General features: G+C 29.4%; 1 protein-coding gene across 1 annotated transcript in view; it reads left to right on the forward strand.

The window, feature by feature from the left end:
- The window catches only part of LOC148311342 (acid sphingomyelinase-like phosphodiesterase 3b), a gene marked incomplete at its 5' end in the record, with an annotated part of 89,394 nt that extends 83,327 nt beyond the window's left edge, over window positions 1-6,067 (forward strand). The window contains 2 exons of the mRNA XM_088256761.1: window positions 2,515-2,699; window positions 5,643-6,067. Of these exons, the coding sequence (XP_088112887.1) occupies window positions 2,515-2,699; window positions 5,643-5,934 (477 nt within the window). The remainder of the gene's footprint in view (window positions 1-2,514; window positions 2,700-5,642) is intronic.
- Between the last annotated feature and the right edge of the window lie 9,253 nt (window positions 6,068-15,320).

The raw sequence follows: 15,320 nt of genomic DNA on the forward strand, positions 1-15,320 counted from the left end.
TGATTAGTTAGTTAGTTATAAGTTGAAATTTTGAAAAAAGTAAAATTTGATTTAACAAAGTGGTTTATATATATTTTTTTATTCTAAGTACTTTCATTACAAATGAATCCTTATAGTGTGATAAAGATTCTTGCAATAAGAAAATAAAACTTTCTAAGTAAAGTAAGAGTATATTAAGTACGTTATTTGATTCAAATCTTATTACGAAATCCACGACTCAGCGATTTCTCACGTAACCTTAACAAGCAGATCTATCTTATGTTGTCTGGCGTTTAGCAGGATTGTTTTTAGTTTATTTTTTAAGTCGACAGTGCTCTACTTGTGAACGCCATGATCGACTTTAGACTGGGAGGATCATTCCCCCTTTCACCCTTAGTTGTAGCATTGTACAAAGTATAATGGAGCTCACTTGCATCATTAGTCAGTGCCAAATCTATGTGTTAGTATGTGCTGAAAACTGTATGTATTTTAATATATTATGTACTTACGTGTACGGATAACAAACATGGCTATTGTTTAATAAGTAAATGTAGCTTATCACATTGAAATAATATTTTTTTAAATCACATAATTTTTTGAAGGTTTTTTTTTTATTTTGTGGCAATTTTTATAAATTGATACTTAAACTTTGTTTTTACCACTTTAATTTTTGTTACTTTGAACAAGGTGTTTGTCGAAACCGATTAGAATAAAAGTGCCAAAAATAACCCCATCACGCTAAGTCTGATAAAACGGAAAATTAATAAAATAAAAAGCACACGTTTCTAATATGTTTAATTTATCTTAAAATCTGTCTAACAATAATGCCATCAAAATATCGAAAATTCTAAGTACGGTGTCTGCCATAGGCATTTTGTGTTACTATTAAGTTCAACAGATGGCGCTACTATTGTGTTAAAAAAAAAAAAAAAAATTAGAACCCATTGTTGAATTTAACGAATTTTCTTTAGGAGACAATTAAGCAAACGATGTGACCAATGATTGTGACTAACTAATGTTGTAATTTATATTTTTATTTATGAAGAGAATACAAATAATATTATTATTCTTTTTGCAATTTCTCTCTATTGAAAAGCCATTCACTTCAGATCTTTTCTCATATTGCAGTATTATCTGTATATTTTCAATACATTTGTATGAAAATGGATTCTTCAAAGTCGGCAAAGCTAATTCATTTGAATCCTTACATAAGATATACCATAAGGAGTAATAATACGCTAGACTGAGTTTCTATCGATACAGTAAGGGTGCACGTTGGTTCTCTCCGATGTGCTACGGCAGAGAATATATGATAAAGCGTAACTCATGGATATACGGAAACACAAAGTTTCATAAAATAATAAAGAAGTTGAAGTGAAACTTCTTTCGGCAGCGATTTGTTAATTGATAATTGGACAAGAATCGACTAGAGAGTGGAACAAAAGAAAGCGACGTATAAACAATGGTACATGCGATAAAATTATGCAGCAGTCAGTTTCATTGATATCTTTCCATTTTTGTTATTTTACTTAATAAATACCACTATTTCAAAATTTTGTGCCACGTGTTTAGAAACATCCCGGTTGATTTTTAAAGATATGAGGTTGAGTTTGAAAATGAGATTGCATCGAATAATAATAAAAACTATTTTGGTTAATTTACATAGCGCCATTTTTATAAAATACTGCTTCAAGGGTGCTTATGCAGATACGAATTATGATATAAAAATGATAATGATAGATGAATAAAAAAAAATAAATGAAAATATTAAAGAAAATCGTCGTCAATCGGCTAAATCTGAGGGAAAAAAGTGGAGCCGACATATTATTGCGTCTTCTTCTCGGTCTTCTTGGGCTGGAGCATGGCCATGATGTTGGGCAGGACGCCTCCCTTAGCGATGGTCATGTTGGAGAGCAGCTTGTAAAGCTCCTTTCATTGTTGATAGCTAACTGCAGATGGTGAGGGGTGATGCTGTTCTTCTTTTTGTCTTTTGCGGCACCAAAATTCAGATGAACCGATTTTAAGACATGGTGGTATTTAAAAATACCATGCATCAATTTGAAGCAGCATTCAATACACCATTATATTTGGAGAGACTCAGTTTTAAGTGATAATAATAATTTCTTGAATGTTTTTTGCAGATACTTTGTGGCACATTTTATAAAGTTGATGATAATAATATTCTCAATATTATTAATATTTAAATCATTTACTTTGTGGTAACTAATTTTTACTTATTATTTTTTTTATAAAAATGTTAATAATATTAGTATATAATCATTCACCACTTCGAGACGTACCCGCCTCTTCATCAGGATAATCACTACCACAACATGTAAACAATACCACCATAGCACTATTTACACACATAAAACTACACAAAACACATGCGATTTTTGGTCAAAAATCGTGTGGTTATTTACTAATATTATGAACATTTTTGTGAAAAAATAAATTAGTGATAATAATAATGTTTAAATCATCCATAATATTGATTTTCTTGTTATTAATAAAATATACTCGTGTTGTTCCCAGGTATTAGACTATACCCAATACTACATGGATATAGAGAACGCCAACAGCCTCGGAGAAGCGGAGTGGCAAGCTGAGTACAACCTGACCAACTACTATGGCCTACAAGAAATTAGTGCGAATTCTCTGCATAACCTTGTGGAGAAGTTCACTCAAGATAGGCCGAGCGTCAATACTCTATTTACCAAGTAAGAAATTTGTCTAAATTCACCCTTTTATAAATCGTTAACTCGCTGTCAGAGGGATAACATATAAGAGAGCAAAGATATAACTTTTGTTGAAAAAGTTTCGACATACTGTTCACTTCTTTCAACAACGTCATATATCAAAAATCGTCGATTTTAAGTTTAACATGTTATCGGGATGCCCAGAAAATTTACTACTCCCAGCAAAAGCGCCATATTTTTAACTTAGTATTTACCCGCTACAGGGCAGAAAGTGTTGTTTTTGCATTTTGAAGAAAAATATTGTTTTATTATTTTTTTAAATAAACTTAATATTATTCAAATGAAGAAAAAATATTCAGATTTTGTTGCACACTAAAAAGTTCGATAAGAGGCTTGTTATTTATTTTTAATACATTTTATTACATGTTGAAACTTTGAAAACGATCTCTTAAAAAATCTCATTTTTTTATATATGACGTTGTTGAAAGGAGTGAGCGGTATTTTTCATTTCAAAGTCGTTTGAAAAACGTGAACAACCAAAAAACAAATTTCAAATAAAAAATTCCAATATCGACGTTTACTATTAGAAACTATTTTTTTTATAATCATTTTATCCCCACAAAAAAGTGATTCAACAAAATTTCCTTTAAACTAACTAACTAAAACCAACTTACCATCACGCCACCACCCCATAGAGGAAGGCAGAGAGAATAGAACGCCATACCACTCTGTCTTTGCAAACATTCTCCGCCTCTTCCACGTTCATGCATCTCCTCATACAAACCTTCATACTAATTTGGTTTAAATATTTGATAAAATTAAATTTTACTTGTTAACCAAGTAAAATTTAAATACTACTGTTAACGTGCTTGAAAATTATGCTAAATGCATTGAAACACGTGTCACAGCTGACTTTTAGAAGCAGAAGTATTAAGCAATTCAAATTCAAATTTATTTAAAGATTAAAGATCAAGATTTAAAAAAAAAGTACATCGCAACAACTGAAACATTTGATAAAAAAATATATAAGGCTGTTTATTATTATAAAATAAAATGACGTTTCTAATGTGTGTGATTATAATCCAGGATTCAGACCTCACATACTAATAAAAGAGTTTCTGCTCAATAAAAATCTTCTTTTCATGTCACCAATAGATGACTCTAATGAAATTCAAGTTATTCAAGATTATGTTTCAAAATTTGTGAATATTATATATAGAACTTCCAAGAATTTGAGTAGTGTGGATGTCAATAATGGGTAGAATCGGTTGAATGTTACACGTGTGTAAAGTGATCATTTAAACCAGCATATGACGGTCGTCAGCCCCTTAAATGCCCAGACTTCCATATTCTTCTTCATCTTTGATGAAATGTCAAAAAATAATATGTTATTGGTAATCAAAACATCCATCAATCGGATATATCTACGAGTATATCAGATTTTATGAAGTCATCCCATAATTGTTATACCTGTATTATGACGACGACGTGTGGTTAGTTTGGTAAATAACATAATGTATTATTAGTTATTCTCGGTGACAGAATACAGTATTGTGGTTATGTGACCAAAGCCATTCTCATAAGGAGAGTTAGTCAGAGTTAGTTGGCAATCTTGGGCTTAGATTCCCGGGAGAGGAAAGCTCTCCAACTTTATGGCTTAGCACTGCCACCAAACTTCACAATGTCACCAGTATGCATTAGGTGCATTAAATACTTATAGCAACCACCTTCTCCATTATTCACCCTGTAGTTTGATAAATCAAGGGGCTGGTTACGAATCAACGCCATATTATGTAGATTTTTTATTTATTTCTTTATTTTAAATTCTTTTGCATTTCACAACATAATACAAATACAAGTACAAAAAAATATGTATTGTAAATACAATAAAAGATCCCATTAAGGTATGGCCTGTGTGTGAGTATACATTATATTTGGTCATAGTAAAAGGCACTGATAAGAATACAATAGATATTATAAGAAGTAAAATTAGATTAAAAGTGTTAATATAAACTTTAAATACTTGACTTTAACAGAAAACATAAAATAAAAAAATTATAAAGATGAAAAAGAAACAAATTAAAATCTAAAAGAAAAAAACGAATCTCAAAAGACAGGAGAACGAAATTAATGTTGTATTTTAACTAGTACAGTAGTCGGCAACCTACTACTCGCGAGTAATTAAATTACCCACTACACCATTTAGAAATATTATACCATACGACATAATGAAAAAAAAATATTGTTTTTAGAATTTTTGCCTACAATTTTTTTTACCCAGTCTCTCAAAAGGTTGCCGTCCACTGATCTAATACATTGCAAAAAATACAGATTGTATGACAGAATATGTTTATCAAACAGAATTATGTATTCCAAAATGGTATTTCTGTTTAAATTTAAAATCATATGTTTGTTTTTTTTTTTTAATCTTAAATCTCCTAAAGAAATTCAGGAATTGCTTTTTACTTTTGACACAACAATGTAAACACACGTGTTTTTATTTATATGTGTAAAAAGAATTGTAAATTTTGACATTTTAACATAGATGAAGAAGAATATAGATAATGAATAAGTCTGAGCATTTACAGGGCTTCCGTCCGTCATAGGCTTTGTTAAGTGACCATTTTACACACGTGCAACATTTGCCATGGTGAATGTTACACGTATGTAAATTGATCACTTAACCAAGCCTATGACGGTCGTGAGGGCTGTAAATGCCCAGACTTCCATATTCATGAGATGTCAAAATTATGATAAATAACTCCTAGTTATAGAGATAATCCAAATTTGGACACACTCAAAATGTTGTTAATAGAATTGTAAATGTTCATTTGTTGACAAGTAAAATTTAGATTAAAAACGCAAAGGTTTTTATTGTACTTTAAAATACAATAACTCCCGAATCAATTTATGAGATACATGGTTTATGGTTGATTTTGTTCATTCATTATCCGTTCTTTCCAGATATTTCCGCGCAAACTCGGTGCGCGCCACTGATTCTCCAGCCAAATCTGGGTGCGAGAGCGCATGCGCACACGCGCATTATTGCGCTATTACCCGCGTGGACTACGGAGACTTCAAGCGGTGCGTAGATACCGCTGCGAGCGCCCTAGCTTCGAGCGCAAACGCCCCGAAGAGCGTGCGCGTCCTACAACCGCTGCTTTCGGCAACCCTGTTTCTGACCATACTGAATCTTCTAACTAACGACATAAGACACCCATTTTACAACCACCAAAGATCTCTTTCAACCGTATGAGCTCCTGGTAGTAATAAAAGGGTATTTTATTAAATATACTAAAAAAAAATAAGATATTAAAAAATAAATTTGTGTTTCTTCGTTGTATTCGATGTGTTAATATTAATCTAATGTAGTATCTTTTACACGTTGCTTTTTATATTATTGATTTCTTTTATATTATATGACATAAATATAAGAATTTTTAAAATATGGTGCAACGTTTTGTTAGATAAGATCGCGAACAGTTGGAATGAACAAAAAATATAGACGAGTTTTTAATGAAATTGTATATTAAATATTTTTTAATTGTGTAAGAAAAGACCAAAAGGAGAGCCAAATTATTTATCTGGAAATTTATGATTCAGTTACAAAAAATGATAACAATGATTTTATCATTATTCATTAAAAAAATATTTAAATAATTTCTTTGTAACACTTGTTAAAGTTCATTTCTCTTTGTTGTCTTGGATTTTTATTATATTTACATATTACAGTTATATTCTATTATAAATGTCGTTAACTTAAATGAATTTGTGATTTATAAACTGATTAAGTATAAAATACTTACATGTATAATTTTTGTATATAATAATTAAGGTAATTTAGTATTTAACGGCTAGATGTAGTGTCTATGCATAATACTGTAACTCATTATATTACAAAATAGGTACATTTGCTTAATTAATTTAAATTATTCTTAACTCCCATTAAATTGTTTACTTATAAAATTAATTAATTGTTTTGTAAAATATTTATAACATATTCAATTTTGTACGGTAAACTGTGTATTTCAAATGTTTATTTTACCATTTTTCATATGTAATAAATTGAATTATTTTATTTGGTCACTCTTTATCAATATCTATTCCTTTCCTACAAAATCTGATTGTTCAAGCCGTATACATACACTTAACAATAAACTCCAGATTTTTACAAATAAAATCTATCGTTTATTGTATAATAATAATAAATCCCTTACCGCACCCCAATGGTGCATAGGGCACTGCTTCATATAAACGCAGTGTTATCTCGATCGATTACACATGAAGGAAAGGTGATCAGCCCTCCACTTCAGGTACCAGTCCAGTGTAATATTGAATAAATATTAGAGTGAAAAAATCACTTATATTTATTAAACCCCCCTGGGAATCGAACCCGGGACCTCCAGATTGGTAGGCGAGCATGCTGACCATTACGCTACGGAGGCGGACAAGACCATTTCACTACGGAGGCGTTTATTGTATTATGGAAATATTTCGTAGTAGATATAATATTATTGTGTTTTATGTTTTCATTGAGCTTTCTAATGTTAATTGATGTTGTTATTATAATTTATACATTTATTAACTGTTTTTAAAGTCTGATGTGAACTTTTATTAGGAAAACTATTTAAAATCCACCTCTCGGTGTTACTTAATCCCGTGTGCGAATAAAAGTGTATTGAGATTTAAAGTATGCATAAAACTCGTTTTTTTATACCTAATAAATTAAATTTATACGCCATAAAACGTTCGTGTTTAATATTGTATCTCCATGTGCCTAAGGCCTGATACTAATAATTTATTTTTAACGAAACGTTAAGTCTTAGGATATAAAAAAAAAGAAATATATATTTTGTGTCGCTTGCTACCAAGTACTTATTTAGTAAGGAAAAATATATTTCGGAAATTACTATAAAATTACTTACGCATCATTTTTTTAAATTTATATTTCGGATTTCAAAATCATGTTTCGAATAGTTTATTTTGTGGATTTATTTTTCAATATTAAATCAATTCAAGTTATAAGATCGTGAATCCTTAGTCGAATTTTCCTGAGGGACGAATCAGTTATTTTCTTGAATAATTGGATTTCAATATAAAAATATTGAACATAAGAATGTTATTTTCAGTAATTGTATGTTTTCTTCCTAAAAAATGTCATTGAAATTTTAAATAAAAATCACCTTTGTTTCTCTCCGAACATTTGACCTTATAGATTTACGATTCTTTACCTTACATCACCACGTTTAAGCATGACATTTTTCAGTGCCTCCTTGATATCAAATATAATTTAAGCTGTAGCAATTATTTGGTAACGTCGCATCAGATATTATTAGGAGTGCGATTATTTAAAATAAGTTATTATGTACAACAAAAACAAGTTCTTATTTACAACAAAAACTATTTGATCCCTTAATGCACTCAGATGGTGCATAGGGTACCACAAAATACAAACGTAATGTTAATAATAACATTATCACATGAAATCAAGTGAATAAGTTTTGCTCTCCAGGTTCTTGGAATGGAATAAATTTGATGGGATAAAAATGGAGAACGTGATAGAAAACTATTTAACTATATGAGGAAGTAAATTCAGTAGAAGTTGTAAGCAAAAAGGGATAAAAGTAATAATGTCAAGGGAAATTGCAGTTGCATGTCCGTACCAGTTTACACTGGTAATAATTACCAGTTTAAAATAATTATTCTTCGAACCTTTGACGACAATCCATAATAACAGATTGAAAATAAAATTACTAAGGCAATCTTGTAAAACGGACTTATATTTAAAATCAATCAATCAGGCACTGAAAAATAAAATTAATAAATGTACTCGCTTGATGCAAAACTATAAACTAAATGAAAGTCAGCATTATTTTAATTCATAATTTACTTTTGAAATATCGTACATAAATTAATTTTTGTGTTTCATCTATATAAAAACATCGCTGATATATTGCATATAATAAATACATTTGGTTTAAATCAATACGGTTTGAATACCTCTCGAACGATTTATATTGAATATTCCATTTTATGACTTTTGTTATAGGTGTATTTTTTTTTAATTTATGCATAAAAATAATTAAATTGTGAAATATTTTACTTGTAATTCTATAATATTAAACATTTCCATAAGAAAGTGTTGTCAGTGTACCAATAAAGTACTATTTTCATAATAAAAGTTGTTTTATTTCCTAAATCTCCATACTTCATTTTTTTAATCCATTGAAAAAAAATAAGGTTATGAATAACATTTACAAATCTAAAAGGAGAGTATTTAATTTTTAAAAAAAAAATTAAACATTTTTTATAATTTTTATAATTTTACTACAATAACAAGAATATATTACATTTTTACCATCTTTTATAATGATACCAAAACAGTTTTATTTTAACAAAATTAAAAAAAAATATAAAAACATGGAGAGATCATGTAAGAAGAGCGAGTTCAGATCGAGTGGTGAGGGTGGCAGCGGACAGCAACATGAGCGGGATCAGACCCCCAGGAAGACCGCCTAAACGATGGAAGGATAGCTGGTCTTCCTCCTCCTAGGAGTGACCCGAGAATGACAGGACCTAGTCCTAAAAGAAGAAGAAGAAGAAGAAGAAAAAACAGGTTAAATCCATTTTGCTTTTATTAATGATAACATTAAAACAACATCTTAAATATTGGGTCGCAAGTAATTTTAACGTTCATATAATTTTAATCATTCAATATTTGATCTCCAAACTTCGATATGTTATCATATACGGAGCCATTATATTATAATTTAATACATCATTTCCTTTTTCACCAATAAATACATCATGAATGTTTTTTTTCTGTTTGATAAATTATTATAAATAAAATTTTCGAAACAATATTTTTTCCCAATTCATTTTAAAATATAACTTTTTTTTTAAAAATACAATGTATATATTTTTTTATCATTATAATCTTCAGCAATTTTACAATTACCCCACAAGACTCCTGAAGGAATTACACTGGTGTGTTTAACTGATACTCCACTTGTGCAAAGCTCTATGAGCTAGCAAAAAAAAAACATATGGAAAATTGCACGAAGAATGGATGAACATTCACCGTTTATCGTACATTTTGTTCGTGCATTAAAATGTTGTAAAGCTTTGCTCCTACCAATGTGCTCTCTGTAAAAATGCAATTTTTTATTTAAATTATATTTTTAGTTGTTTTGAAGGTTTGTTCTGACATTACTTGATGAAACATGTATGCATTTAATTTAATAAAACGACAACAATAAAGCTCTTTCCACTTTTATTTTATATGACTAGTAACCGAGTTTTTTCATTCCGGATATTATCGAACTGGTTACATCGGTTATTTGTCTAATTATATCAGTAAAGACGAAACCCGGTCACTAGATTTATATTTATATAAAATCTTGGTATATTAACTATAGAGCTAAAACCTAGCATCAAATTTTGTATAAAAGCTTTGGATTTTATTAAAATTAAACACTTGAATATACCACTTTATCGAGTTTTATTTTTATTTACGACTAGTTTTGAAAACAACAGTTGTTTTTATCTTCTGGTACAAATTAAAACAAAAATTAAATTAAATAAAAATTTAATTACTGTTTTAATTTGTACCAGAAGATGAAAACAACTGTCGTTTTCGAAACTAGTCGTAAATAAAAATAAATCTCGATAAAGAGGTATATTCAAGTGTTTAATTTTAAAAAAATAATAATGTCATTCCACAAAGAAAATGCCGAATCAATAAATAATATAAAGCTTTGGATTATTATGTTCTTTCTGTATCATAATGACAGTTACCGGAAAAATTATTTGGTCAAACTTGATTTTTTTGACAAATAGCTTTTGTTATACAGAAGAATAATAGGTATAAAAATAACGATAAATATTTCATTTTAAATATTGATTATATCAGACACTGGATTATTCTCCCTACGGATCATATATCAATAGATTAAAGAAGCTTATCAAAAGCCAGGTCGTAAGTCCTGGATTGCTTATACTTCCAACTTTTTTTCTTATATAAAAATGACATATTTAATCTCAAGTTGAGATACCTATAACAAAGAACAAAATATTTTGAATAATGGTTATTTTTACTCAATTTCAATAAAAAAATGATAGTAATAACAAACATAAAAATCGTTATTTTGAACGGTGTAAAGCTACATTTGTTCTCTATACAAAAGTGAGCGTGTAACAAATGCCAAGGGAAATCAGCTTGGAAATCCTCTCGAGGAAAACGACCAACTCTGTTTTTCAAGTATGTATATTGAACCGAGAAACAATCCAGAGATTTTTATTAAAAAATAAAGGCCCGCCTTGTACGAAAATGAAATAATGGTAGTATATTTCTATGACCATGTGTATGCTGCTCGTGTGTATTAAAAACCCATACACATACACAGTTCTAGAGACTTTGACCACTAGAAATCTTTTGCTGGTACTTTGTGACACCTTTAATAAGCTTTATAAAATAAATACTACTCAAAAATTGTTTCTAACCAATTTTAGGTACTATTTTTCCAACTAATTTGCGCTTTGACATTTTCAGGGATAGATACGTACTTATACGTACGGAAAAGTACGTATCATCCCTGAAGATAATAAGGAGATTGTCGAAACCGGTTGGAAAAAAGTAACGAAAATAAAATTGGTTAAAAACAATGTAGTTTTATTTATTTTATAAAAACGCAATTATCAATAAAAAATGATTAATTGTATTTGAAATAAATAGGATTATATACAACTTTATGCAATAATTGATGTTGTACAACCCAAATCAACAAATAATTAAGTTAATAAAATTTACAATTGAACAATGGCGTTTATTAAATAAAAAGCTTAATACTAAGAATTAGGACATCCTTAAAATAAAATTTATGCTTTAATGTGGAATATTTCATGATAAAAATAAGTGACTTTCTTTTAAAATATAAATAAATCGCACATCCGTTTATCAACTTTTTCTAAAATTCAACCATCCTTTCAGAAGAATCATCGCAAAATTTTCAAGTGAAAAGTAAAAATACAAATGATAGTGTCTTTACTTTTAAATGCAATTTTTGACAACTTATTGTTTTTTTATCAAAATAATTTTAATATCTGCAATACATTTACAACAATACAAATTTTTTTATGGTAATCCACCATTTAAAAAAAAAAGTATATGTTTGAACTTCATAACGTTTATCAACAGTTACACAGTGAGTTTTGATCTAGGCGTATGTAGATTTTGCTTTTCAGATAGATTAAAATGTCTGAATAAAAGACAGCCATATTCCGAAATATACCTAAAACTGTTGTTGTTTATTCCCACCCAGTTCTTGAATTAATTTGATAATCTTATTCATTCGAAATACTGTATGAATAACAATGTTGAAATTTGCATTGACAGTGGATCAACTTCAGTAGGTTTTTGCTTTGTACCGCCCTGAAACAAAGCACCCCCTCGCCGGCTCATACCTGCAGACTGTTAGGGGAGGCACGCAAAAATAGTCCGCGGAATTAGAATTTCGGATTACATCCATACAGGTAGATTTGTGTTTAAAATTTTCGCCATATCGTGGTCGGCATAGCGTTAAAACATGAATCTACAATATTGGATCAAGTAGTATATGAGGTATCGGAAAAATCATATCCGGAAAAAAAGGTAAAATAAAAAACCTTCTATAGAATAAAAATATTTTAAAGTGGGGTGATTCTTCATCATATTCTGATTTTTTTATGTAGGTTAGTTTAAGTGAGAATATTTTACGTGTGGTTATGAACTATACTTATTGACTATCTAATCTTATGTATTACTTAACTGTTAAGTAACTTTTCATTACTGGGTAGATCATTATATTTAACGTGAATTATTGAAAAAAATAGGCTCCTTATCTGCTGAGGTTAAATGACATGAAAACCATTACATAAAAAATTGACGGAATGAAGAACGCGTAAAAAGAGTGAAAATATTACGAGGTTCACAACATTTTGAGTGTGTTCAAATACTTGATTAAAAATCTAGGTTTCTCCTTTAAGGAGTTGTGTTTTTGAAATCTCAACAAAAATAAAAGCCTGTGGCCAGTTGTAAGCCTTGTAAATGCCTATACATCCATAATTTTCTTCATCTATGTTGAAATGTCTTAAATATCATTAAGCGTTTTAAAACATGTATTCAAATTACACGTTGTCAATTTACTGCCAAATTTTAGTAAGAATCGTTTAGTATAAAAATAAAAACGTATTTTGAGCGATCATTGGTAGAATGAGGAAGGTTAGTAAAAAAAGAGATGATAGGTCAATGACAATAAACAAGCCAATAACAGTTTGTAGGCCATATAAATACCCAGACTTCCATATTACTATCCCATCTTTGTAAATATAAAAATAAAAATCTTCACTTTCTTAAATGTTAAAAGCTAAATCTACAGTTCACTGATACAATTCAAAAATATATAATACATACTTACCCCTACGAAATCTCTTAACACTTAAGGGTTAAGGGCTGTGAATCACGGGAACCATCGCCCGGAGTAAACTTTTAAAATTATATCGCTCACACTTTCGGAACAAAGCGAAAACATACAAACACAATCGCGATTTTCCGACCGGTAAACTCCAAGTTGTGACTATACATGCGGTTGTTATCACAGGCGTACCTGTTGTGACTTCACAGAGCTATCATGCCAGGGTGTAATAAATATCCAAAAACCTTGGATATGGTTCACACCGTTACCTTTTGTGAGACATGAACTCTTGTACCGTAGGGAATTGTTCATATTCTACACGTTATGCAGTGAAGATAAAATCTCTTGTAAGGCATCGTTAGCAACACCTTAGTAAACGAAATAATTCCTACAACATTTAAAATACCCAATACAAAATCACCCCCTTTTGTTTATCGTGTCCATAGTATAATATTAGCATGTATTAATTGACGTAGCATTGTATAGGTTGTACAAAAAGTCGATAATTTTATGAAGAAAAAAAAATAATAATACAGCAAAACAAAAATTGAATGGACACCAAAAACATTAAATGTATCTATCCAACATCAAATATGTTTGTCGGTAGCGAATACATATTTCATTCAATCATGATGCACAGGGCAAGACGATTAAGTCTGTACTTCAGGGACCAGTGCAGGGAAATATTAAATAAATATTACAGTGTAAAATCACTTATATTTATTATCACCCCCCCCTCCGAAAATCGAGCCCGGGACCTCCAAACGGTACCTAAATACGCTAACCATTACATTGCGGAGGCGACAGCATATAAAAAAAATTACAGACAAATTAACAGATTTCATGTTTAACGTTTTTCATTAATTTTTATTTTGATAATAATAATTGTTATTTTTTGTTCTGCTTAACTAAGCGATGGGTGCATTACTTACTAAAGTTTCATTAGCAAAACGAATTGAAAATGTAGTTTTAAAACACAATAAAAGAAATATTTGCAGTAGGGTGATTCTTATAAAGAATTTGGCCAAGTATTGCATTCACCGTTTAGTCAAGTGGAAAAAACTGTCATTATTATTATTACTATTAAACCAAAAAGTAATGAAAAAAGTCATTTGAATTCATATTAAACATATTAGGTAGGTGCTGTGGCGTAGTTGGGAAGACGCTCGACTGCAAAACTGGCGTCGCGGGTTCGATTCCCGCCAATTACAAAACGAATTTAACATAGATTTATTTTCAATTAGTTTGGGTGTTTGCAATGTAATTCTCACACTTCTCTATCCTACTATCCTACATGTATGTTAATGTTATTCCTTTTAAAAATATATATTTAAGAAATGAAATGTCTAAATGAAACGCTATCGACATATTTGATGTTTTGTGAATAAATCGAATGTTTTTTTAAGTGCTTAATTTTTTTTTGCTGTATTATTTAGTTATTATTATTCAAGAAAGAGGAATGAGGTACATTCTTGAATAAGAACAAATAAACATTGATTCATAATAATATATTAGTTTATATATAATTGCTATCAAATTTCGTTGCTGTTTTGTAAAATATGATGTCTTCAAATTGTAAAAAGCCTTATTTATACTTCATTTAGCAACCTTCGCTAAACACGAAAACAATGTTTTGTGTAAACTGTAATGCTTATGATATATGTATGTTTACTTAAGCTTTGATATGAACGATATATTTTATTATTATTTCTACGTTGTTATTTTACTTTTGGCAATCCACGTTATGGGAAAGTATTTCCGATCTATTAAAACGTATTTTTTTGTTTTCTTACAAAATACGTGAAGACGAAAAAAATATTTTACTAACAACATAAAACGTTTGTTTTATTTCCGGTGTTTTGAAATATACTGTTATTTTATATTACCAACGGCAAAATAACGTCGTTTCCTAAAACACCCCTGTATTTTTTTTTTCGTGAAATGAAATATTTTTGTTTAATAATAAAGCTAAATAGAGAGTTTATTTATAAAAATAAACGAGGATGTTTCAACGAAAAGCGTTTATGTTTTTTATTGTAAGCGGTAATAAAGGGATGAACAAGATGATAATTTTAATGGCATATTTTGTTTATACATCAAATGTGCTGTAAAAGTTATCAAAACTAATGAAAAATAAAAATATACATGACATTAATAACTTATACAGCACTGGTTTCTTAAAATACTTTTT

This window comes from Brachycentrus maculatus, unplaced genomic scaffold (assembly GCF_059751285.1).
Source record: "Brachycentrus maculatus isolate JH-2025_06_01 unplaced genomic scaffold, ASM5975128v1 h1tg000066l, whole genome shotgun sequence".
Taxonomy (NCBI): domain Eukaryota; kingdom Metazoa; phylum Arthropoda; class Insecta; order Trichoptera; family Brachycentridae; genus Brachycentrus; species Brachycentrus maculatus.